General features: G+C 40.1%; 1 protein-coding gene across 3 annotated transcripts; it reads right to left on the bottom strand.

The window, feature by feature from the left end:
• Positions 1 to 344: 344 nt before the first annotated feature.
• On the bottom strand, positions 345 to 24,025 carry fam102b.S (family with sequence similarity 102 member B S homeolog). 3 transcript variants are annotated; one of them, XM_041561564.1, is made up of 12 exons: positions 22,176 to 22,297; positions 18,974 to 19,196; positions 17,090 to 17,210; positions 16,953 to 16,982; positions 16,599 to 16,715; positions 11,030 to 11,076; positions 9,272 to 9,375; positions 9,090 to 9,167; positions 8,182 to 8,368; positions 7,814 to 7,941; positions 4,495 to 4,564; positions 345 to 1,680 (listed from the first exon to the last, which is right to left on the bottom strand). In XM_041561564.1, the coding sequence occupies exons 3-12, from the start codon at positions 17,159 to 17,161 to the stop codon at positions 1,638 to 1,640; spliced, it is 876 nt and encodes a 291-aa protein (XP_041417498.1). In that variant the 5' UTR covers positions 17,162 to 17,210; positions 18,974 to 19,196; positions 22,176 to 22,297; the 3' UTR covers positions 345 to 1,637. The 3 variants fall into 3 exon arrangements, with proteins under 3 accessions (XP_041417498.1, XP_018116577.1, XP_041417497.1); XM_018261088.2 differs by lacking the exon at positions 18,974 to 19,196 and having other exon boundaries at positions 22,176 to 24,025; XM_041561563.1 differs by lacking the exon at positions 22,176 to 22,297 and having other exon boundaries at positions 18,974 to 20,227.
• Positions 24,026 to 27,532: the final 3,507 nt, after the last annotated feature.

The following is a 27,532-nucleotide window of genomic DNA, read 5'->3' as shown; positions in this document are numbered from 1 at the left end:
CTTCATGCAGCAGTTGGGTGTCAGATATTCATTGACAGTTAGATCCAATATACAGTATCTTATAGGGGGGCTCATTTTGCCTAGAAGATGTATCAGAGCTCACTCTATTAAATCAACAGACCATGTCTCTCTACATGCAGAATTTGTGCAAAAGGCCGTTATTTTGTTCGATTTTCTTTGTACTGGAATCAGTTATTTGAGTGAGCTCTAATTCATCTGCTAGGAAAGGAAGCCCCCCCTATAAGATATATTGAATCTAACTGTCAATGAATATCTGACACCCAACTGCTGAATGATGAGAAACAGATGCTGAGAGAGGAATCGTGAAGATAAACTTGGTTATTTCAGAAACAATGCAGAATTTTTAATTGATTGTGTTTAGAAAGTTTTTAGAGGACGCTTATATTAAATTTACATTTTTGCGATACTTCCCCTTTAAGGACAAAAAAAGCAGAATGTTTTGTCCTCTTCTTCATGAGCACAGGACAAAACAGTCAAATCATCCCTCAATGACTTGTATGACAGTGGTTTGTAAGCACAGGGACCCTCACTTGTCAGGCAACTGCCGCTTGGAAATGCCGGAGTCAGCGCCTGTGCATGCTAGCAACTGCCGTACAACCAATTTTCAGTGTTTTGGCCTCTGCCCTTTGAACTACTGCCAAAAGGCATGTGGATCATTGCTCTGAAAGTGAATGAGCAGCACAGGTTATTATGGGGTGGTGTATGGGGTGCTGAGTTTCCTCCCTCATCCATTCGTAGACTAGACATTTCGCTGTATTTTGCTATAGCCCCAAGTTTCTCGCTGTATTTGCTCCACTTCAGCAGAGCTCCCGTTATTAGTATCCCTTTAGCTTTGTTCCCAATGGTGCGGCTGGATGGAAGCTCCATGTTGCAAGTCTTTGGTTACAGGAAGACCTGCTCAATATACAAGGTTATCCCCACGCAAGTATAAATAAATAAAATAAAGAGTATTAACTGGCTTCTATCTTGTAAATGTAAAAATCTCTTATTTTATACATAAGTTCTGTTTTTGTAATCAGGCTGTGCTATTAGCTATCTTTTTCTCTTGCCTAAACAGAGCTCCACATGGCTTATTGTATATGGGGGCTTACAGGAACATGTGGTGGATTTGTATAGGTTTTTAACCTATATACATTACATGAGCTTACCACCCACAGTTCTATTCTTATAGCAACTTAGTCTATGTAGAAGGCATGAAGTAACTGTAGTATATCTCAGTAGTATCATATTATATTGTGTAGTTGATACTTCTATTAGCATGTCACATCACACAAAAAACAACAAGAAGTACAGAGTGTATTTCCCAGCAATGTGGGTATCAGCACAGGAGGGTTATCGTGTTCTCACCTTTCCGATGTTGTATCTATAGTATAAATAGTGTAACTCACTCCAGGATACCGTGTATAGAGAACATTGCTTACTTCTCAGTCCCACAAACATGAATGCTTCCAGGGAGGATACAGGCCGGAGCGTTAGCAGGCAGCACAGTATTCAGTCAGGATAAAGTCCTGTTATTCTGTACCACTAGAACAGTCTGTGATGTGTGAAATGAAGCGGGATGGACTCTCACAAGGATTTGTTCCACTCGACACACTGGTTTCTCCAAGACAGAATCCTTAGCGTTTGATCACAACCTGTTCATATGCTCCAGCACCAACCCTGGAATGGAAACCGAAAAGGTACAAACTGGTCAAATTCTTCCACAAGAACTAGACATGGCTCCCTGACATAGTAACTACTTTGGGATGGGATGACTTTGTGCCTTACTACAATCTATCCTTCATTAAAGGAAAACTATACCCCCTGAACAATGTAGGTCTATATAAACATATATTGAATAAAACAGCTCATATGTAAAACCCTGCTTCATGTAAATAAACCATTTTCATAATAATATACTTTTCTAGTAGTATGTGCCATTGGGTAATCATAAATAGAAAATTTCCATTTTAAAAGATAAGGGCCGCCCCCTGGGATCGTAGGATTCACGGTGCACACAAACAAACCATACATGTTAGGTCACATGAGCCAATTAACAGAGAGAGTTGTGTCTTTTGCTTCCACACTTCTTCCTGTTACAGTTGTAGTATTTCTGGTCAGGTGATCTCTGAGGCAGCACACAGACCATCATGAAATGGTGGCTCAAGGCAAGAGATGTAAAAGGGCAACATTTACTTAAATATAAATTCCAGTTTGGTAAGATTCTTTAATATGCCACTTAATATGATATAAACTATCTGTTGCTTAAGTGTTCATTTTGGGGGTAAAGTTTTCCTTTAATAAAGCACTGCCAAATACATATAGCACTTTATTCATTGGAAAAAGACAGGTTACTAAAGCCTGCACCTGTGGGTGCACATGGCAGGGAGAGGGTGCAAAAACAATGCAGCTCCGGTTCTTTACACCCTTCCCAAACATAACTGACCCCTATTATTTCTAAAACATTTCTGAATTCACAGTTGAAAACTTAGTGGGGCTCATTTATAAACTTCGCGCAGGGCAGATTGGTTCGCACAGTGAATATATTTGCCCTGCGCATGGTTCCATTTATAAAGTTGAATAAGTGTGGTGCAAACAGAATTGCTAATTTTTTTCCCAATGTAAATGTCTATAAGAGCTTTTTAAATCGCAAAAAGCGAATATTTATGTGCACGCTCTGTAACACGCCACAACTTTGGTGCCGGAGAAAATATTCAGTTTTACAAATTGCAAACTTAAGTTACTGTCAACGCTATTTTCGCACACAACAACCTCACACATTGAGCGCAAACACCCGTCTCATTTGTGAAATTTTATTGACAATGCGAATTCTCAAAAACTGAAAAGCCGGGCAGAGCAGTGCAATATATTAGCGTTCAGGAAAAAACGTGGGCGATACAACCATTTGCGAAAAAATATGCGCTGCGCAAACTTTATAAATGGCCCCCAGTGTATTATTATTGTCATTATACTTTCACAAATAAAACTCAAATATTTCTATTTAGTTTTGGCTTTGACGTATTTTATGACAGTGAGTCAATAGTCCAGGATGACTCACAGTCACAAATATGTGAAAGTCTCTTCCATACACCAGTAAACTTTGTATTGAGGGTAACATGGTATTACAACATTCCAAGGAATCTGTGCTATGTGACCTCCATAGAGAATTGATTGTACAAATATATGCAAATATACAAGCAAAGCTTATTCATATCACATACACTTAACAAGAAGGCTAAGAATGTACGTGAATCAGAATATAAAAAATGCACTAATAATATTTCTTTAGAAAATGAAACATTATGGAGCTGATTTAGCAAAGATCGAAAAGGGGGATTGAGAAGAAACTCACAGACATTTCTTCTGTTTTTGGATACTGATCCCTGTGCCAGTGAACTTTGAACAATTAGACAAATTAATTTCCCTGATTTGTTACTCCCAAGTGCATATTGAATGCAGGAACAAAGGAACTGGACAATTGTTTTTCAAAATGGAAAACAAATTGTTGAATATAAAGCCCTCAGAAGTGAAAGTGCCTGAAAGTGTTGAGTTCAGTTTTAGGTTTACCACTTTTTTAAAGTATTGCTAAAAGCTTGGGCCACTCCCTTTAGCCAATTATTGTATTGGCACGTTTATGTCTTCATCTACATATTGTATACACTGGCTCCCCAATATTATTTGGGCCTTCAAGCGTTTGTTAAAAGACCTGATTGGACTGTATTGGCCAATATGGACCATAATGTGTAAAGCCCTTCTGATCAGGAATTCTACAAAGCAAAATGACCAAATGCAAACCAACTACCTACTATATCTTGTAGCACGTTTTAAGCTTTATAGGAAATGTTCAGTATAAAAACAGAAACTGGGTTAACAGATAGAATGTATAACAGAACAGAACACAACTTCCTGCTTTTCAGCTCTCTAACTCTGAGTTAGTCAGCGACTTGAAGGGGGGCCACATGGGACATATCTGTTCAGTGAATTTGCAATTGTTCCTTAGCATTCAGCTCAGATTCAAAAGCAACAGATATGACCCATGTGCCCCCCTCAAGTCTCTGATTGGTTACTGCCTGGTAACCAATCAGTGTAAACCAAGAGAGCTGAAAAGCAGGAAGTAGTGTTCTGGCTATTATGTTAGACATCCAGTCACTCCAGCCTTTATACATTAAATGTTTGCCTAACTAACTATATTAGAAACATGTTTTATTTTGCACAGCCTATCTATTTACCCAGTTTTTATTTTTATTATGAACTGCTCCTTTAACAGCAGCAAAGAGAATAGTCAGTAATTTGTAAGACCCTCACATATTCAAACATAATTAAAAGGAACATTCTCTACTGAAGACTATAAGGTGGAGTAATATACTGTACATAAAATATATACACAGTAGCATCCTTTCAGTGTGTGTGTGTGTGTGTGTGTTCCCTGTAAATGTTATCCTGAAAGCTGCCCTAACAAGGAGACAACCGCCCATGAAACAGTTTACCACTTGCCTGTTGGAAAGGTGATGACTCCCAAGCGCTGTGCTTCCACCAGGGCCTACAAACAAGCGCAGACCTTCCTCTAAACAAGATTTAAAAGAGCATTGTTACCATATACAAGAAACAGGTCACGTCACACAGCTAAAGTCATCTTGTAGGGCAATGGCACGCATAGGGTGTTGCAGTCATGTCACTTTTTAAAAGAACAATTGTGAGATAAATTGCCAGGAATTGACTCATTCAGGAGGCAACTGCTCACTCGTGCACCCACAGTTTCCCATTTAGCACAAAAGGATACAAGACAATGCCCAGTACTTTTGCATTACTTAATTGAAATAATGGAAACGTGCCACATCTAGTCCGACTGCCATTTTGGAGTCAGGAAGGAATTTTTCTCTGAGGCTAATTGGAGAGGCTTCAGATGGGTTTTTTTTTTTTTGCCTTCCTCTGGATCAACTGGCAGTTAGGAAGTTAAAAAAAGTTAAAAGGTTGAACTTGATGATGTGTGTCTTTTTTCAATGTAACTTACTATGTTATGACATTGTCCTTTGGGCAGTGCATTTTTTCTTGATCTAAGGGGAATCCACAGTTCTTAGAGCAGCGGAACTAACCAGCATTTACATTAGTTAGGAGAGGCCTGGTGTAAAGCAGCACTGTCTTTAATCAGTGCAAACACTGGAGTCTGCCCTCTACTCCTTGCTTTTAGGCCCACAAAAAAAAGGAGCTGTAGTCTGGCCTGCAATTGATACAGGGGCTGCTGTAAGATGCCACAGATAACCATTTAGAGGCGTTATTTGAAATTTAAAGGAGTTGTTCACCTTCAAACACTTTTTTTTTCAGTTCAGTTGGTTTCAGGTAGTTCACCATTTACTTTAGCAATCACTATTTTCTATTTGTGACCATTTTTCTAATATCGAAGTGTAAAGTTTCATTTTTCACCTTCTAAAGCAGCTCTGGGAGGAGGGGGTCACTGACTCTTTAACTGTTCTAAATTGATACATTTAGTTGATACATTTGTTTTTTGTAGCCCTGCAAAGCAGAATCTGTGTTTCATTAGACAGCTGTTAGAATTGATACAATAGTTGCTAATATTCCAGAGATGCTGCTGAGAAATGGATCAACTAATTGTATCAACTAAATGTAGCAAATTGGAATGGATTGATAATGGAATGGATTGATAATGCTGAAATGGATTGATAATGCTGGAATGGATTGATAATGCTGGAATGGATTGATAATGCTGGAATGGATTGATAATGCTGAAATGGATTGATAATGCTGGAATGGATTGATAATGCTGGAATGGATTGATAATGCTGGAATGGATTGATAATGCTGAAATGGATTGATAATGCTGGAATGGATTGATACTGAAATGGATTGATAATGCTGAAATGGATTGATAATGCTGAAATGGATTGATAATGCTGAAATGGATTGATAATGAAATGGATTGATAATGAAATGGATTGATAATGAAATGGATTGATAATGAAATGGATTGATAATGCTGAAATGGATTGATAATGCTGAAATGGATTGATAATGCTGAAATGGATTGATAATGCTGAAATGGATTGATAATGCTGAAATGGATTGATAATGCTGGAGGCCAGGTCTGTCTGGAGACCATCAGACTGGCTACAAAGTCTACAACATCTCTTATGGCAATTTAAGTGCTAATATATTCCCTGAACCTGGGATGTGGAGTATATGTATGACCAGGCATCTACAGAAAAAGTTGAATAACTCTGTATAGGTGATGGTGAAACAAGTTAAAATAGCCCGAATTGGTTGTTAAGTGGCAAATATCTTGTTTGTTTGGAAACATGCTGCTGATACAGAGTTTCATTTTTTGAGATACAGTAAGAAAATAAGATTATTTGTACAGAATCTCACACTAGAAGTAGTGATACTGCTAGGAACAAATATTTCAGAAAAATGTCCACTTATACTGAAGAATGCATTCAGTATTGGCTAGAAACACAGGCCCATATATTTCCCAAACCCTCTAAGTAATGAACATTATCAGAAGCGAAACATTTAGAGAGTGAGAACAAACTAGAGCATAAAAACCATACCTTATGGACAACTAAACCCTGAAAAATGCCATATTTTATATAATGACCTTATTGCATCAGCCTAAAGTTTCAGCTTCTCCATATCAGCAATGATCCAGGACTTCAAACTTGTCACAGGGGGTCACCATCTTGGAAAGTGTCTGTGACACTCACATGCTCAGTGGGCTCTGAGCAGCTGTTGAGAAGCTAAATTTAGGGGTCGTCACAGATTATGAAGCAGAAAATTAGGTTTCCCTGTAATATAAGCTGATGCTACAAGACTGATTATTAAATTCTGGTGTTAGTTGCACTGGTTTCTGTGCTGCCATGTAGTAATTATCTGTATTAATTACTAATCAGCCTTATTTTACAACATTAGTTTTCTATGTGCACACTATATTGTGAGTGGGTCCCTAAGCTCAGTAAGTGACAGCAGCAAAGAGCATGTGCAGTGAATCAGCAGAAAAGAAGATGGGGAGCTACTGGGGCATCTTTGGGGGCACAAATCTTTACTGCTAAATGGTTGTGGTTGCCTTCAGCTGGTACAGAAGCCCAAAATATACTGTACAACATTTCTAGCCTACTTCTTTAGTTAATCGTTAGTTCTCCTTTAAACTCTTCAAATTTTAAACTATTACCCTGATCAGTCTATATGCATTTTTTGACAACGTTTCTCATTTACCATCTTTTCAAACAGAAAAAAAACAATTAGTAATAACAGAAATAAAATAAAGCTCACTTTTTACAGTCATTTCCACTGACAGGATCATGCAAAGGAAAACAATAATATAAAAGAAAATACTGCCCATAAGCATAAATGATGAAGGGGTCCGCCCACGAAACATTACAATGAATTTATATAATAAATATGCAGGGGACCCCCCCGCTACACTTGCCATAGTGTGCCTGGTAATTGATTTGTGTATAACCATAAATGAGTTGCCCTGTACCAAAATGATATCAACTCTTCTTGCTCAGCTTGTCTCCTCTGTATTGTAAGCAACATGCTTAATGTTTTTTGTTAGTGAGCAAAAACCTAGTACTCGCCCACTAAGGGGAGGGGGGTTGGCTAGCTGAGCAGAGAATGATAAAAGTTCTGTAGAGACAAAAGGCTCGATAGCGGGACATTGTTTCTTGCAAATGTGCATTTATTGTGCCATTCCACACAACAAGAGAAGAGAAACAGGAGCTAACTAGCCATTAGATATAATGACTAAAAGGTAAGAGAATGATAAAAACAATTACATTTCTTTCTCTTTTGTTGTATTTACCTTCAGCACTGGAGTCCAAGGTAAAATCATGTCCTTGGAGGATTTTTTCTACAATGTCATCAGCATCCACTCGAGTTGCATCCATTCTCTTTAACTGTGACTCAACCGAGTCCTGCTTTACCGGTGGGCTGTAGAAAAGGAATACAATCGTGAAATCTGCCACTTTTGAAGACTGGTAAACCCCCAGGTGCTAAAAAGGTATTGTTCACAGTTGCATGTGTATTCTCAGTAACACTGCATAACCACATACAGTATTGCCTCCTGTCTCCACTTAGTAAGGCATATCCATTATCTGTATTTTTAACTGCTAACTCCAAACCTCCCTCAAAAGTCCAAACACAGAAACATTTGAATTCCACTCTGCTGACCTGCTGAGTTTTTCAGGAGACAACCCCTCTTCTGAGATTTCTGGGCTGAACCTTGCAGCCTTGGTATTATCTTCATCACTGGGTTCTGGGATACTATCGGTTCCAGTAGATGCACTACCAACAGACATGTTCCTCCTGTGGCTCAGCTCAGACAAACTGGAAGATCGTGAGTGACTGGTGCTGTATCCTACATTAAAGGAGTAATGAGAACCAGTGAAACAATTCGATAATAATTCTCTTATAAAATGTACAAAAATATACTGTATTAGCCTTTTAAGTGCACCCAAAATCCCATTTACACACAGACATAGCTCTTGAGCATAGGTCCATCCCCCTGTCTTTTATTGTTATGAATCTATTCTGATGAAATATTTGTCTGTAAATAGATCTATTCTATCCATTTACTCTGTGATTTGCTATATAAAACACAATCAAATAGTACTTGTTATGCTTCTGATCTCTGTCATGGAGATCCAAGCAAGCAACTGGAAGTGATGCAGGTCATGATGGAGGCTGTGAACAATGTTGGCGACACTGCATTATTTGCCATGATACAGACGCAAAGAACCTTTTTCAAAGTTATCAGTGATGTGATTTGAGAAGGGACTTGAGGCCCAATGTAACAGTCTTAGAAGAACAACTGTTCCTTTGGACTGGAACACAGGTAGGAGTGGTTGAAGAGACAGATGAAAGCTCTAAAGTACATATTTTACAAATTAATCTTATCATAAACCAATTCTTTAACCAACTGTTTACCTGCCTTTATAGTCCTCCACCTAAGTTGCATTTAGGTTCTGGACATGTTTTCCTACAGCACTATCCCTTATGGTAAGACCCAGATGTCATCAAGGAGAAGTGTCCCAGGAAAGCTCACCAAACAGGAAATAAAATATTACAGAATATTATACCTGAAGCCCTGGACTGTTGGCTGGAATGTCCACATGCTCCCAGTTCATCTGGGACTGATGCGTTTTTAGATGAAAGGTCTAAAGACAAACACAAATGTTACAGCACTTTCACAGATTTACATGCAGGTAAAAAATGACATGGCCTCAAAATAAAATACCATATATTAGTATAGACACAATACCTGCAACTCCCAAATGTAGTTTCCCAGTCTCGCAGCCTTTCCTGTCTTTTTGCAGAGAGTCTGAATCTCCAGGAATTGCTATTGATGTACCAGTTGAAGGTGCGCTGTAGTCACAGATTAATCAGACTATAATACTTGTTTAAAACAATGCCTTCCCAATACCCTCTGTGTGTGCCATACTCTGCCTGTGGGACATTAGCCGTTTGGTGGTTGTTAACATTTGGGAACTAATGTTAGGGGCCCCTAAGGTGTTTAACTATGTGCTGGGGGTTGCTGTGTTATCCACAGGGGTGGAGGAGGCATAAAGATTTAAGGGTATGTCTTAATATGACTTTTTTAATGGGCATAGTTTAAACTAAAATAATTGTTAACACTGGCTTCCATTATCAGCCCTCCACCATGTAGTCCGGAAAAATTCCGGCCCACAGCTCTGGGAGGGGGGGGGGTCGCTGACTCTTTAACTGTTCAAAATTGATTCATTTAGTTGATACATTTCTTATTTTTGTCCCTGCTGAGCAGAATCCATAAATGTCATTAAAGGCAGCAGTTAGAATTAATACAATAGTTGCTAATATTCCACAGATACTGCTGAGAAATGTATCAACTAATAGTATCAACTAAATGCAGCAAATTGTAACAGTTCAGATGCTCCTGTTAAGAGTCCTGCCACGGGTCGTGTACCCGAGGGTTACCCGCAAAAAAGCGGGTAACCTGTGGGTTGCGGGTAGAAGTCTCAGGTGCGGGTATAGACGCGGGTCTGCGGGTTTGCGGGTCTTCTCAGTAGCAATTTTTACTCCTTTTTTCTGATCACGCCTACTTCCGATTTACTTCCCATGATGTCACTTCCGGTTTACGACAGCACTTGATTCTTGATGGTTAGTGGGTCGCAGATCGGGTTGCGGATAAGGTACTTGCAGGTTGGGTCGGGTAGAGGGTCCAAGTGGGTAAGAATGCGGGTTGGGTTTAACAAATTGGTTCCGCGAAGGACTCCTGGATCACTGAGCTGCCAGAATGAGACACTAGAGACACCAACATTAAACTTAAAGTTGATGTAAAGGCTTCCAATTAAGTTAAGGGATTCTTACAGAATCCCTAAAATCAAAAAGCAATTGAAAAAAAGTCTTTATTTCTGGTATACAATCTGAAAACAACTGAACTGAAACAAGGTGTTTGGAAGGTGAACAACCCCTTTAAGCAATGACTGTGCCTGTGAAGCATTTCTGGTAACACTGAAAAAGGCAGGGCACATTCTGTGGCCAAATGGACTGGCACACATAGGGTTTCATACTCTACAAAGTACTTCTGGGTTTAAAAAGTCTTATACATGCAATGTGTATCCTTAATAACTTGATGTAAGGCCAGTAAGAATTTTAATATAGTACAGATTTAGGTTACGCCTCTGATTCAAGCCAGCCATGCCCAGCTACACACCAACATGCAGCGAACCATCATAACCCTGCCAGCTCTGGTGTTAAGTCCCTTTGCCTTTGGGGGTAATTGATTCTGGACTATCCCAGTGAAACTGGAATCCCTGGGAGTTATGTGCTGTCTGTAATGTCCCTCCTTTTTTTTATTACTTGTTTGTATTCTGAACACTTAATATTGTAAGATGAAAATCACCGTAAAAATACAGTAAAACAAAATTACATTTTAAGATTATTGTTCTATAAACAGCACATTTTATATATTAAAGTGTACTCCTAGAAAAAATTTTAACATGTTATTCCTTTTATATTCTTCGGTCATTAAATGACTCACGTTTTAAAGCAGGGGTCCCCAGACATGAGCTGCATGCTGATCCCAACCTACAGAGACAGATAAATTGCCAGTTATATAGAGAGAGACACCAAGATCACAGTTCTACAAAGATGGGATCATTATGAGCAAGCTCCAACTTTTCAGATAGACAAAATGCTAGGCAGGCACTGAATCCATTATTTACGTAAAGGACCAGTAACACCCCCCAAAGTTGAAAGGGTTCTCTATGCCTTTAAATATAATGTTCTGATATAACTGGTAAAATCTGCATGTTTGGCATCAGAAGAACTACTACAATATGCAGCCACAGAGCTACAGGCGCAGCCACTCAAAATGAAGCTGAAGAATAGTGAAGCATACACAAAAAGATAATCTGGGTCCAAATAGCATTCATGGCTCTCTACAGACCTATAGATATAAATACATCTAAATATATTTATTCTACATTTTATGACTGCACCCAGACACTTTGTTTTTTTATAGTGTGAGTGACGGCTAATGTTGATGCTAATTATATTTATTTTTCACTACTTCATTACTGGTCCTTTAAAAAAGAAACTACAATTCTATAACTTTTATTTAAAACTTGGATAACAACAAGGTAAAAAAGTATAGTGTATATAATAATAATAAAATATTACATAACTTGAGAGCCTTTATAAAACAAATAATTACCTCCTCCCGACTTGAAAGGCAATAGAGCCCCCTACTCTAGGCTTCTGCATTAATGAGATAGAAGACATGCTTCAAAGGCAAAAACTTAGCTACATGGCAAGGTGGTTTCCAGCTAAAGTTGAAAAAAATATGGGATCACTAGCTGACCCTCAAACACACGGCAGCCCTGTAATAGGGGCAACTTTGTGCTGAACTAAACTGGTTTGGATTTGCTATACCTCTATGTTTGGAAAGCCCATCTTCTTTCTTTCTCTGATATATAAGCTCTCTTTACTTCTTCTATTCTCAATTTAAAATCAATAAAGAAAAACTTTAAAGAAAAAAATATATATAATTACCAAGCTATATTAATAAAAACAACTGGTGATCATGCAATACAATTTTCAGACTCTCCATATTGGTTGAAATTTATGTTTAATGCAGTCTCTGTGCACTTGTGTGACTGCTTTGCAATTAGAAATGGTGTAGGGTTCTCTACCTATTTACAGTAGGTCTCGCCACCTATTTACAGTAGGTTTCTCTACCTATTTACAGTAGGTCTCGCCACCTAATTACAGTAAGTTTCTCCACCTATTAACAGTAGGTCTTTCTACCTTTTTACAGTAGGTTTCTCCACCTATTTACAGTAGGTTTTTCTACCTGTTTACAGTAGGTTTCTCCACCTATTTACAGTAGGTTTCTCTGCCTATTTACAGTAGGTTTTTCTACCTGTTTACAGTAGGTTTCTCTACCTGTTTACAGAAGGTTTCTCTGCCTATTTACAGTAGGTTTTTCTACCTGTTTACAGTAGGTTTATCTACCTGTTTACAGTAGAGTGGACAGAGGCTCTAGTCTGCTGGCTCTCAGGGTGGGCTGTCAATGGGAATATTGTAAATATACGATGTGCCCTGCTCGTGTTCTAATCTGCATCTTAAAATATGTCTGAAAATACAGGTGATCGTTTGTAATTCTCCAATTCTGCTAAATTAATTTGAATTTTTTTTATTTAGTACATGTATAGGATAGGTTATCCAGAATCAAATACATCTATTATTACAGAAAAAAAAAAAAATGTTTCAGAATTAGAATTAGTTTTAATGCACTCTATGGGAGATGGCCATCCTGTAATTAGGTTTCTGGATAACGGATTTCTGGATAAGGGATCCCATACAAATCTGGACTTAGAATTAAAATAGGCCCTGGCATTTCAGGTACACAGAGGCCCAATCAGCCCACTAAATACTGACTTTCTATGGCACCTTATAGCAGCCCCTGTGGCATTTGCCAGAACCAACAAATTGCCAGTCCGGGCCTGATCCCATCCCATACTTATTTTAAAAGTTGTGGCTTTTCTTTCAAGTAGAAAGGCCTGTATTGCCCAATGGAGAAAACCCAGGGTGTGACAATAGCCTTTGCCACAACTTTTTTGAAGGATTTGGCAAATGCACCCTGGAGTTTTTCCCAAGTTCAAGTCAACATTTTGTAACAAAGCTGGAAGTGCCAGTCTCCCATTTACTTTAATAATGGGCTGTTTTTATAGTGACTGAAATGCCAACCAGTGAATAAAACTTGGGATTCATTGCATCACTTTTACAAGCAGAAAGCTGCCTCCAACAGAACGCGGTCAGCCTGAAAGAACATTGGGTTCCAAGCCAAGCAGTGTCAGAAATTGATGGAACAGAAGAGAAATGAATACAAGATTTACAGTGAATTTATAATGTATTCATATCCCACAGTCTTAAAAGCATTAGTGTGGAAAAACAGACTGAATAATTTACTAGTGCTCTTCCTAAAAAGATTGTGATCATTCTTCACGTAATGCTGTAAAATCCCCTAATTGTGCAAATGTGTGCCTTGCAGATAATGAGTTAATGCTTTCACCAGCAGTGTCACACTCAGGCTGCAGAGCTCAGCAATTAAATGCTCTGCAGTGTAAAGTCAAACCAAAAGATTATAAATATCTGCAAACATTCATTTTTTTATTTGGCCAGGCACCATTGTCTCAGATGTGTCCTGTACTACCTAAAAGGTCCTGGAATTATTAGGCTTGCTCTTCACCTCACCTTCAGGTAAGAGAATGCATAGACAGCAAAGGAAGAGCTGGAATCTAAGTATCTTAAAGGGGATCTATCGCGAAAATCAAAATTTAATATAAGCTTCATCGTACTGAAATAAGAAACTTTCTAAATACAACTTTCTAAATACAATCAATTAAATATTCTGTTTATATTTACTTTTTCTCTCTTAGCATCTGTTTCTCTTCATTCTGTCTTCATGCAGCAGTTGGGTGTCAGATATTCATTGACAGTTAGATCCAATATATCTTAAAGGGGAACTCCTTTTGCCTAGAAGATGTCTTAGAGCTCACTCAAATAACTGATTCCAGTACAAACAAATGTAATCTTTTGCACAAATCCTGCATGTAGAGAGACAGGATTTCTAGTGATTTTAATAGAATGAGCTCTAATACATCTTCTATCTAGGCAAAAGTAGTCTCCCCTATAAGATATACTGGATCTAACTGGCAATGAATATCTGACACCCAACTCCTGCATGAAGGCAGAATGAAGAGAAACAGATGCTGAGAGAGGAATAGTGAAGATAAAAGCAAAGTTCACTCTGGAGAGCCAAATTAGATTCAGTGTACTTTATTCAAACACAACATGTTTCGGACAGACATGTCCTTCATCAGGTGCTTTAGCACCTGATGAAGGACATGTCTGTCCGGAACATGTTGTGTTTGAATAAAGTACACTGAATCTAATTTGGCTCTCCAGAGTGAACTTTGCTTATACCTTGGACATTGCGTGGCTTGGACGGTGCCACTGACTCTGTTTGATAGAGCCTTGATGCCTTTGGAGTGAGGGACCACCCGACAAACAATTGAATTAATAGTGAAGATAAACGTGATTATTTCAGAAACAAATTTTTATTTCATTATATTTAGAAAACTTCTTATTTCAGTATGCTGAAGCTTATTCTAAATGCTAATTTTCATGATATTTCCCCCTTAATTATAGGGAATTATAGGCTATGGGTAAATGTAATTCCCTATTTAAACATACTAGATTTCTGATCAACAGTGCAGCTGTGAACTGGGCCTCACAATATCACTATGCAGTTCAATAGACTTCCCACTAATTGTGGTATACCTAATTTATTAGTGACCATAAGAGGTTGCAGTACTGGCACATGGCTAGCAGTGCACACTGTGAGCTAAGCATTTTCCCATGAGCAAGTGTTGTCAGAGAATAACTTGGGAAAGTTGCCTGTGTTGCCTATTGCATATTCTTTTTTTTAAATGTTTCGGAAACCTTTTACATTTGCTGTCGCTTAATCTATAGGGTCTACTTCATGATTCCAGGCATTTCTCTTCCCAGACATATGAAAGCCTGTAGGTCTGTGGGAAAAGACAATAAAAATCACTCCCCCACTATCTGGAATGGTATTTGCCTGTAACTGCTGGTGCACCATCAATTCCAGGCACCTTACGATCAAATCCAGTGAAAGAGAAATGTCCTGACAGTCACCTGCCAAGCACTTAACCGACAGTGTGCCATTGCCCTTAAAGGGGACCTGTCACCCAAAAAAAATATTCAAAATCCTATTTTATCACATTAGTCAAGCAAAATGAACTTTAATTACACTATATAAAATTATTTGAATCTGGTTTCCTTCAGTCTGGGATTTCAAAATTATAGCAAGCAGGCAGCAGCCATTTTGTACACACTATTATTATTTTTTTTTTAATCTCTTTTATTTTTCAAAAGTAGATACATTGACAGAGAATAACGTAAATATCTTATCCAGTACAGAACATTGCAATTAGTTCACATCAGTACAACTCCATGTAGTATAACATACATTAAACGCATTGTTTTGCTCAAGGTTGCAGAAACACATTCCATGGGGCCCAAATTTGCATATGTCTCTCTACCCTGTCATCTAATAATTGTACACACTATTATTAAAGGACAAGGAGATTCCCTGGGCGCTACAACCCTCCCCCTCCCCTGTGTTGCCCCCCCTCCCCCCTGGCCTACCTGTCCCGCCGGGCAAATGTCCCTAACTTGTTACTCACCTCTCTAAGCAGGACCTGTCCATGGAGTTCACAGGCGCCATCTTCTCCTGAGCGGTCTTCTTCCTGCTTTGACTGGCATTTTTGGCGCATGCGCAGTAGGAGCAGTTACCGGATACGGATCCTACTGCGCATGCGCCAAGAACGCCGGTCGAAGCAGGAAGAAGACCGATTGGGAGAAGATGGCGCCTGTGAGCTCCGTGGACAGGACCTGCGCAGAGAGGTGAGTAACAAGTTAGGGGCATATGCCCGGGGGGACAGGTAGGCCAGGGGGGAGGAGGGAGCAACACAGGGGAGGGGGGAGGGATTTTTGCGCCTAGGGGGTTTCCTTCTCCTTTAAGACAAGCCTTGTATCATCTCAGAATCTTGTTTGTGCACCAGAATGGGGGACCTGATGTTAATCCCCATGCCCTGGTTACACAATTAAACGGTGAAGAGAACAAGGGAATATGAGGAGAGCAGTGACATGTAGGAAGTGCTGAATGGAAAGTGAAAGTAATTGTCTGCCCCGCCTCTATGCCCAGGGCATAGAGGAGTGTCAGACAATCTTGATTGACAGCTGAGATTTTTAAATGAGCTTACAACAGCTATGAATGCTTTAATAAAATCTAGAAATTGGATTTCATGTTTAATTTGAAAAGGACTTAGTATACAGATTTTTTTGTCTGGGTGACAGGTCCGCTTTAACTGGGTTTTCATAAGCATTATTAGCTCAGAGAGCATGATGTAAAGTCCAGTTCAAAATAAAAACCATTAAAATAGGTAATTCTGACGACTGTATGTAAATTAATCACTGGCAGCTTTAATATATCTTTAAGGCAGAACAAGTTTGCTCACCTTTAGGATAGAATTGTCCTGCCGTGTGTTTTTGGTGTCATAACCTTCCAAAAGGCACCGGCGAACAGTATTACCAGATCCAGCATATTCCGCCAGATTCAAATCTGCGAAACCTAACTGTGTGGACGGACGAGATAAACAAAAAATATATGATTACAATGGAAAGAGACCTCACATTTTAAAAAATCAGCTTAAAGGATGAACACTGGTGTCCAACACTGCGACCTTAAACAACAATCTGCATCTCTGTTTCATTACCATGCTTCTAAAAGTATCCAAGTATTTCATGTGAAAATATTTGGGGAGGGCAGTTAGAAGGGTTATGAGAGTAAATCTGCACCTGATAAACATTACCTTTGCGTAGGCTTTACCACCTTTCAGCTCCTAGAAGAAAAAAAGGCATTGCTTAGAATTCACAATTATATTTATGATTATTAGAGACAGATAATTGTGTCACTATTTGCTCCAGTCAGTGAGTGACCGGCCCTTACCTTGCGCACAGACACCCTGCATGTACATGGATCCAGTATCCCTGAGTTTGCACTGGCGCTCATCTTGCACATAAACGTAAACTGTTTCCGCCAGTGAACGCTATTGGCTTGAACAACTTCTCTGCAAAGGAGATTAATATGCAAAGAGAGCTAATTCAGTATGGGTGTGGAATCATACATCATGCATTCTTTATTGTACAATATGCAGGGCGACTCTCGGTGTTACTGAGAAGCTGAAGTTGAAAGTGGAGTGAACTGAATCACTACATTGGTCCTTGTTTATATACAGACTTAAGATGGCCATACACAGACCAATGAAAACTGCAGACAGACCGTGTCGGCAGGTTATTGTCTGTGTATGGGGCTCTCCGACGGGCTTCCCCGATCGATATCAAATGTCAAACGTACAGGGCTGAAAATCCAGTCTGATCGCGGACATCTGTTCCTTGATGTGGTCCCGCAATCTGACCGTATGCTGCATTATGATCCAATCGTTGGGCCCTAGGGTCAATCCAATATTGCCCACCTCAAGGTGGGCATATCGGGGAGAGATCCGCTTATTTGGGGACATAGACAAACAAGAGGATCTCTCTGTGTATGGCCAGTAAGTTAAAAAATAAATTATTTTTAGGATATCCCATAGGCGACACGACTGTCGGATGCAGACGCTGCACTCTGCGTCTGCATCCGACAGTCGTGTCGCGTTGGATCAAAGCTGCAACTTCATCCAACATTTCTATCTCTTACCTTATTTCTGTCGCATGCGTTTTGTCGCATTGCGTCGGATCGCGCCGAAAACGTCCATGTAGCCCTACCCTAAGAAGTGGATTTTTGTGGCAGTGTCTGACTCATTCAGCTGGTGCTCATTACCAGCAATTAGCTCATGTTTGCTACAATTATTCCAGTCCCATGAAGTAAGGCTAAACAAGTTAAAGATAGTCAAGTATTAAAAGGCCCAAAGTCTGCTACAGTTCTAATCACCTATACCAAGAAATCAGCATGTAGCATTTACTGGTCACCTGTCTAATCTTATTGATTATTATGTGTTACTGCACCTCAGCAAATGTTGTCCCTGTTATTACACGAGGAGAGTGCCTTAAAACAATACTTTAAGAAATATTAATTATTCTTCTTTGCCTCTAAACTACTTCTTACAAATAACATGAAAACAATCCCGTCTCCAATCTTCTTTCTGTCCCCAGGTAGTAAAAAAAAAATATATTTTGTAGGGATGCACTGAATCCACTATTTGGGATTCGGCCAAATCCCCAAATCCTTGGTGAAAGATTCGGCCGAATACCGAACCGAATCCTAATTTGTGTATGCAAATTAGGGTCAGGAAAGGGAAAAAAAATCTTCTTTTGTGACAAAAAGTCACCTGATTTCCCTACCCACCCCTAATTTACATATGCAGATTAGGATTCGGTTCGGCCAGGCACAAGGATTCGGCCGAATCCCCAACCGAATCCTTTTGTGTGCATGCCATATGATTAAGTGTATGGATGTAAACCCCTTCATGCCCCTTTATCTTGTGCACATCTAGTTATGTGACTGCTGAAGCACTAAAAACAACTGAATTGCAAATCTTAATCCCAGAAGACAGCGCAGACTCATCTCCCTTGATGTGGACATGGCCACTGGTTGGTAGATATCGTCTTTTATTTGATGCAGGAGGCTTTCTTATGTACTCCCATATATACTATACAAGTAAATGTACAGCTCGTGTATGCCCAATCACTCCACGTATAGCCCAGTGCTTTTACGTCTCTATTACTGGCCTCCCCTGCAACACCATTTGCCTTCCCAGTCTGACATCTGCACATATACAAATATATCTCCGACAAACAGCTCTGTGCAAATAATCATATTTCTCCAGCTATTTACCTTTAGGATAATAGATTTTCCAGAACTTCATCAATGTAGAATCTACTCAAATGGATTGAGATTGGCATTAGCCCTTTTACTGTGGCAGTTTGTGGATTGCAAAAAATGGCCGATTTTTTGTCATTGACTATGGTTTGTAGCATTAGTCATGTCAGGCCCTTAGTAACCAACTGATGTCTGACATTAACAGACACAATGGCATTGACTCATAACTTCCCCATTCCTAAAAAAAATAAGAGCATTTTCATGAACCAATTTAACTCTTCAGTATCTAGCTGTTTTTCATATAAAGGTACAGAGAGAAGTCAGAATATAAATAAATGATAAATAATTTTGTGATAGTTACGTTTTTTCAAGTGTTCAGATGGGAACTACATACATAAATTTTTTTCCTAATGAGCCAGTAGAAGAATTGGAATCCCTTCTGAAACGATCACACTTTAAGTAGGCAGTGATAGATACTTTAAATACCTATTCCTTAATAAAAATACACGTCATGGGATGACAATATCTGTATCTACTATGGCAGTCTCTGTTTTTCAAAACAGTTTTCCAAAATTCCATAGAGAGTCAAAATTATGATATATACTATATAATATAATGTCGTTTGTAAAAGTTCTCCCTGCTGAACAGTTTCCCATTTCTTTCTCTAAATTCTCTAAATTGGGCATATCTTCTGCCCATCCCCCTGACCGTATAGTTACAGGACCTGACCAACAGGTGGCACTGCTGTTATAAAATTCATTATATTATCAGTCAATTAACAGCTTAATAGATTTTAAATAGAAAAAAATAAAGTATAGTATACAAAATAACCCTGATCAATTTTACATTGTTTTTTTTTAAATTAAGGTTTCCATATACTTTATATGATGGGATTGCTAGAGAGCTGATCAAAACTGCATCCAGTGCATTTGAAATGGACCATGACTACATACAATAAAAGACAACCTAGATCCACCTAAACTCTAGATTCTATGTGGCACATCATACAACGACATATCTGGTGGGCTGTCTAAGGAAGAGAAAGCAAAACGAGTTTGAAAATGATTGGTATTTAATAAACTGGCAAATGTGAAAATGGATGGAATGAAATGAGTGCGCAAAACCAAAGGCGTCACGTCGGATGCGACGGAAATAAGGTAAGTAATGATATTGTCGGATCGTGACTCATTGTTGATGCAATGCGACACGACTGTCGGATGCAGAAGCGTCTGCATCCAACAGTCATGTCGCATCAACGCTGCGACACAATCTGACAATAGCATTACTTACCTTATTTCCGGTGCATCGGATCGCGGCGCGTCGGATCACGGCGGAATCGTCTGTGGAGTCCTGCCCTTTCACTTGAGTGTTTGCTTGTACATTTTCCTGCGGCGCAGGTTTCGCATGTTCCACCACAAAGGGAATGCAGGAGTTAATGCAGCCCTGTATATCCTATTAGTTTGTACTCGCTATGGCGCATGTTAGTGCCAAACACAGATGAATTACATTAAGTTGCGTTCTGCCTGCACCACAGTGAGTACAAGGAAATACAGGAGTGCATTATCTCCTACATTCCCCTGTGCTGAATAAAATATCCAGTTCAGATGAACACACAGCAAATAATAGACCTTACATAAAAGGTTCTGACTCCAAAAAAACAGAAGCCAGCCTACATGGAGAATAAACTACCAGAGACCACACAGATCTGTGCAGCTTCTTGTGCTCAATTCAGTGGAACCAGTTCTCAATCTTTAAAGGGGAGCTATTGAGAAAATGAAAATTTAATATAAGCTTCACTGAACTGAAACAAGAAACTTTCTAAATATTATCAATTTAAAGTTCAGTATTGTTTCTAAAATAATCAAAGTTTATGTTCACTATCCCTCTCTCAGCATCTGTTTCTCTTCATTCTGTCTTCATGCAGCAGTTGGGTGTCAGATATTCATTGACAGTTAGATCCAAAATATTTTATAGGGGGGCTTCCTTTCCTATCAGATGTATTAGAGCTCACTCAAATAACTTATTCCAGTACAAACAAAATAACTGCCTTTTGCACAAATTCTGCATGTAGAGAGACATGATTTCTGTTCAGTTTCAGTGAGCTGTACTGCATCTTCTAGGCAAAAGGAGCCCCCTATAAGACATATTGGATCTAACTGTCAATGAATATCCGACACCCAACTCCTGCATGAAGAGAGAATGAAGAGAAACAGATGCTGAGAGAGGAATAGTGAAGATAAACTTGATTATTTCAGAAACCGTACATCTTTTTTAACTGATTGTATTTAGAAAGTTTCTTATTTCAGTATGCTGAAGCTTGTATTACATTTTCGCAATAGTTCCCCTTTAAGTTCAGGGGAAAAACAAAAGTTGTCACGAGACATAATAAGTTATAAATAAGCCTCATTTCTGATTGTTTAGGGATTGTTGAAGTAAATTGCAAAATCTGTAATATGTAGGTTTGCGGTGGAATATCTATAGTGCAGTAGGAAAGGATTGCTCCAAGAAGAATGTCCTACTTCAGCCTCACCAGGGACAGAAATATTCGCATCACTGTGTTACAATTCAACTTTAGGCAGCTGAGAAATGTGCAGGAATAACTTTGGTTTAGTTTTTCTCACCGGCCATGGCCTGGCATACAACCAATAATAATAACTGTGCAACCATAGAACACGAGGGACACTGTTTCTGGCCTATTATTAAAGGTGCTGGTCATCTTAAAATTAACTTTCACTGTGGTGCAAACAGTAGAATTCCCAGGCAATTTGCCATAGGTCTCCAATTTAGTTTATTTTTTTAATTATTTAAAGTTCTGACTGTAGCTCCCTGTGCTTTAAATTCAAATAGTTATGTGGTTACTATGGTTTATGTACCATAGCAACCAAGTAACTGTTTTGAAATCAAAATAGACAAGGAGAGCATGGAAAGAAAAATGAACCCTAAAAATAGGGGGGGGGGGAAAGCTGACGGCTCAAAGTCACTCTGTTCAGTGCTCCTGAAAAAAAGAGCATATTCAGTTAATATTTACAAGTCATATAAAATAATAATCCAAAAAAATACAAAATAAATAGAAATCAACTGAAAATTGCTCAGAATTAATGCATCCACACACATAGGAAAAAGTAAACTTTATAAAAATGACCTTTTTTTAGTAAATATAGATGCCTTTAAAGATGTATCTAGATCTAAGCTTTAATTTAATTTAATGCTGCCTTACCTGGAGGACTCCACACTGAAGCTGCCCCCATCCAGAAGTCGGATTTTACAGAATAGAATCCCATTGACAAATGGAACAGATGAGAGATTATCCAGTTCAAAATCCACTCGAAACTTGAATTTCTTCTTTTTCATCATCATGAAAGCCATATACTAGAGCCGCACACAGCAGCGAGGCACTGAAAAGGTTTTTGGACTGGGAGTAGGACTACCACCGAAATAAGTAGTGTGAATATACCCAGGCTGTGGGATAGGCTAGAAATAGCAGGTAAATGTGTGCAGTGTTTATAGAGATCTGCAGAGACGAGCAGGGAGGTGGTAGGGCTGCAAGGGATAGGCTACAACTTGAAATGGTTGATTTCCCACTGGAGAATTTGTTGAATTCTTCCTTGTACCACCTTTTTATATGTGACTTTCCCCAATGCCAACAGAACGGTGTTGCCTTTGGCATATGCCTTTTGTAAAGGACTTAAACACCTCTTGAACATTCCAGAAAGTGCTGATACGGTGGCTCCTATCAGGTACAGCGCTTACAGCAGCCGCAGGGGTTCTTCTCTCTTTCAATCAACAAATGTGTTTCTCTTGCTTGTACAGTCCCACATGGAGCCACCTGTCATGTCACTACTTCATTTTGACCTGAAGCATATTTACGCTGCCCCAGGCCATTTATACATGAGATTAACACCCTCATTTAAGTGCAAGAATCCATGCAAAATGTATATAGGCAGCATGTTAAATCAACACTGCCCTTAGTGCTGGGAACAATGACAGCTTCAGCCAGAGCTCCATGTTTCTCAGTGAGTTTCCCTGAAGAGCTGACACTCAGAGGATGTTTATAGTCAGCTACACCCCATTGTCCTCCCTGCAATATGTGGGGGTGTCAGACAGAGACAGGAGAATGACAGAGAGATAACCAGTGAAGCCTGTGCCCACATATATGTCACTGTCCTAAAACCAAACTGTAGCAGCAGCCCCTATATGTGCTCATCCCACACGCCCCCGACTACTCCCACAGGATTGTGCGCCTCAGCTCAGCATGTGCTGCATCTGGGAGTGCAATGAATGTGCATAGGAATATGAAGTCATTTGTGCAGTGTTGCTGCTACACATACACTTCTCCTCTCTGTATTCGCTCAGTGGCTTCCCTTCCGTGTGCAGTTATGCAGACGATTCCTGTGAACTCTCTATTCCTAGCGAATCCTTTCCCTGCCCTGATCAGCTGCACCATCCGTAACGCTTTTTAGTCTTCTATCCACTTCGGGCTTCCGTACCAGACAGTGTGTCAGCGGGAGGATTTAGCTCTATACTGACACCTTGCGGAACGATCTTGCGCTGCACGAGGTGATTTGTGTTGGAAATAGGACCCACGTGACTGGAAACGATGGCGACACCTGGCGGTGCAAGTAGATCATGAAGGCAAAACTAACAATCCCCTAATGATTTTGCACGGGAGATGCTGGCAGACAGTGGCGTAACTAGAGTTTGGCGGCCCCGGCCCCTCGGATAACTAATGAAGCACATGTAGCCAGCATACCTCCCAACACTTTGGAAACAGAATGAGGGATAAAAAGATTTGGTGCACATAGCGCTGTGAAATAATTTTGGCAACGCCCATTTTTGTGGCCACACCCCATAATTACCATGTCCGTTTTACAAAATTTGCCTTGTTATGAAAGTTTGAATACATTTTTTTTTTTATATGTTCAAACACGAACTTCCTGGAGTCCAGCAGGGAGTAGGCACAAACCAGCAGCATCCTACATAGAAACCAGGGCCAGATAGGGTTATTATTATTAACATGTATTTATATAGCGCCAACATATTGCGTAGCACTGTAAAATAAATGTGATTATACAACTAAATGACATGAATTATATACATAGAACATATGGAGTTACATACATCACCATCAATTAGGGTTGCCACCTTTTCCGAAATGTTTTACTAGCCTGTTGGGGGGCGGGAACAAAAAGGGGCGGGTGTGACATCAAAAGGGGCGGTGCCATTCTGTAAAAGGGGCGTGTCCACTGTGCCGACATTTCAAGACAGGCACAAAAGTCAAAAAAGCTAAGTTTTTACAGGGGATTGGGGGCAGGCCAAGGGGTCTTTTTAAGGATATTACAAATTTACCGGCAGCTACAGTTCTCAATGTTATTAATAGGGGAAAAAATATAAATATATAGGAAGGCCGGTATTTTTTTTCCAGAAAAGGTGGCAACCCTGGGGCCAGACTGCAGGGCTGGACTGAGAATTAAAATAGGCCCTGGCATTTCAGGTACACAGAGGCCCAAATCAGCCCACACAGAGGCCCAAACAGCCCACTAAATACTGACTTTCTATGGCACCTTATAGCAGCCCCTCTGGCATTTGCCAGAACCCACAGATTGCCAGTCCGGGCCTGGGCCAGAGCATTGCGGGGTCTGTGGGCAGAGCCGGGCCACACTGGGCATGCGCCCTAGGCAACCTGGGCCGACGCTGCGCCGGCTGAATGTGCGCATGCGCAAGTTGACTCCAGCACGCATGCGCAAGTTGACGCAGAAATGGAAATCAGCGTGCGCACATGCGCAGAAGTATCAATCGCGTGCAAGAAGACGGGGCATGAGAGGACCGGACATGGGGTAGGCGACAGAGCAGGTACGTGCCTGGCGCCCCCCCAGCTTTGCGCCCTAGGCACGTGCCTACTCTGCCAACCCCTAGTTCCGGCCCTGTCTGTGGGGGCCTTAGTTAAGCCACTGGATGCTGGTCACCAATGGCGTAAGTAAGGTCCCAGCAGAACCCGCAATGCAAGGGAGCCCCGAGTCCTGAAGGGCCCCCACTGCTGCTGGGATCTGAGGGGACCTTTTCAGCCCGCCACCGCTGGTCCCCTGCTGCTGCTGCCACTTCTGGGTCATGCTGCACCTGCGCGAACCTGGAAGTGACATCACGCTGAATCAGGAGGAGGGTGGGTGTGTGGCACATCGATGCAGCAGCGGGTGGGCCAGATGGACTTCAGGGTGGCTCTCTTGTGAGGGGAAGGAGGGGGCCTCAGGAGGGAGGGGAGAGGAGGCAAACAGGGAGAGTGGAGGGCTTGGAAGTAAGCAACTGGGAGAGAGAGACACAGGGGAGGGGAAGTGTGGGAAGGCAGATCATGTCCTTGGGGCTCTGGCCCTGGTTTCTATGCAGGATGCTGCTGTTTTCGTCTTTGAACATATAAACATAAAAATGTGTTCAAACTTTCATAACCTGGTGAATTTTGTAAAATGGACATGGTAATTAGGAGGTATTGTCACAAAAATGGACATGGTTAAACATTTTCCCCGCGCTACGCACACCAAATCTTTTTGTCCCTCTTTCAGTTTCCAAAGTGTTGGGAGGTATGCTGGCTAGCATGTGCTTCATTAGTTCTCCAAGGGGGAGGTTTGATTGTCTGCAGCGGGCCCCCCAAACTCTAGTTACGCCACTGCCAGTCACAGCTGATGCTCAGGTTTCTTTATTATTTGAAATACATATTTAACAGATCAAATGCCATAGTCAATACTTGTACCTCCCCAATTTCCCAGAGGAATTAAAAGTTCTCAAGTGAGTTACACTAACTTATACACACTAATCAGGTTATATGGGGAAGGGATAAAATGAGAAATAGGGTTGCCACCTTTGTGAGAAATAGGGTTGCCACCTTTGTCAGCTGCTAAACCCAAACAAAGGGGGCAGGACATGATGACATGAGAAGCTGGCACAATAATGTAGGTTACTGTATGACGCAGCGGTGGGGTTATTGCATCACTTAGATGCAACCACTTAGACTAATGTCCTGTTTTCTCAGTGTTTTAACCCTGACAGATGTTTTGAACAGACAACCTTTTGACAACCTTTTCGCAAAATCTATGAATATTCTGTCTGATGAGTAAACTCAATCCTTTATTACAGGTATGGGCTCTATTATACAGAAATCCGTTATCCAGAAAGCTCTGTAATACAGCAGTGTTAATTAAGGGGTACGGCCCAGTCCAAATCTAGATGCTATTGTGTTTCAGACAAAGCCATGTTGTTCAGGATATCTGTGTACTTTAGTGCTAAGCTGGTGTGAGTCCTTTAGGCAAACACCATCAGTTAGTCACAGAGTGTAACCATTTTCCCAGGGAACACTTGCGTTTGGTAAATCTGGGTAGCGTATCTATAAAGGAAGCAGACTCCCAGCTGCGGAGGGGGCCAGGCTTGTTTCCTCTATAGGAAAGCCAGTGCGTGAGCCCCAAGTAACATGAACTAGCGGGTCACTCGTGCTTTTTTCTGTTTCACGGTAACCTGTGATTTTAGCCACTGGGATGGGGACCAAAAAAAATAACATTTGCAGGTTGCCCGCCCCCCAAAGTTATTCTACTACATGAGTGTCACACATGCATTTTCACAAGTGTAATTGGGCAAGCTGGCTCAAAATTATCTTTGGGGGCCATACATAAGCAGAATTTTGCTGCCCCTTTAGCCTTTTGGATTCAAATTTGCTGCATATTCACCTGTGTTCAACTATATATTTCTCTATCAGTATCTGATCAGCTTAGTATGCATTGTGCTTTCTCCATTGTGGGTGAAAAATTAGGCATAAAGCTACTCTTTATGCTCTTACACATGGGCATTTTTTCTGTGTTTTTTAAATGTGAAAACCCCCCAGCATATATTGTGTTCAAAACACAACTCTCTGCTCTACTAATAGCTGGCGCGTCAAGTGGAAGAGAATGCAACATGCTGCTTCTAAACAAATACACTGAAATGCAAATGGAGTAAAACACAACTCAAAACTCTCATGAGTACAAATGTGTTTAAATGTAGAAAAAAACCTCCTGTGTGTAAGAGCCCTGTCTTCTGCATTTACCGGAAGTTTAAATGCAGATTTGAGCACAAATAAACAAGATTGCTAATTGATTCTATTATATTCTGTCTGGTTGTACTCATGAGAGTTCTGAGTTGCCTTTTACTCTATTTGCAATTTGGTGCATGTATTTAGATGCAACATGATGCATTTTCTTGTACCTGATGTGTGTTCTGCTATCAATAGAACAGAGTGTTGCATTTGGAACAGAAATAACTCTGAGCTGTGTAAAAAAACATGCGTTTGAATGCAATATTTGCATTTCTGAGGTGCTACTGCTAAATAAGAATAGGGGAATTTAACCAACTAATTTTTAAAATGTTATTTTAGAAAACAGTAAAAAAAATATCAAAAGTTTTGAAAAGTAATTAATTTTGTTTTTTGTCTTGTGTCTGCATGAGTTTACTCACACACTCCAAAACATACAGGCAGGTTAACTGTCTCCTTATGTAAAAGTATATTGTGTGAATGAGATAGAGACTTTTGATTTAGAAATGTTCAAGAATTTCTGTAAA

The sequence above is a fragment of the Xenopus laevis genome, chromosome 4S (assembly GCF_017654675.1).
Source record: "Xenopus laevis strain J_2021 chromosome 4S, Xenopus_laevis_v10.1, whole genome shotgun sequence".
NCBI classification, from domain to species: domain Eukaryota; kingdom Metazoa; phylum Chordata; class Amphibia; order Anura; family Pipidae; genus Xenopus; species Xenopus laevis.
This window is presented reverse-complemented; position numbering and strand designations above follow the sequence as displayed.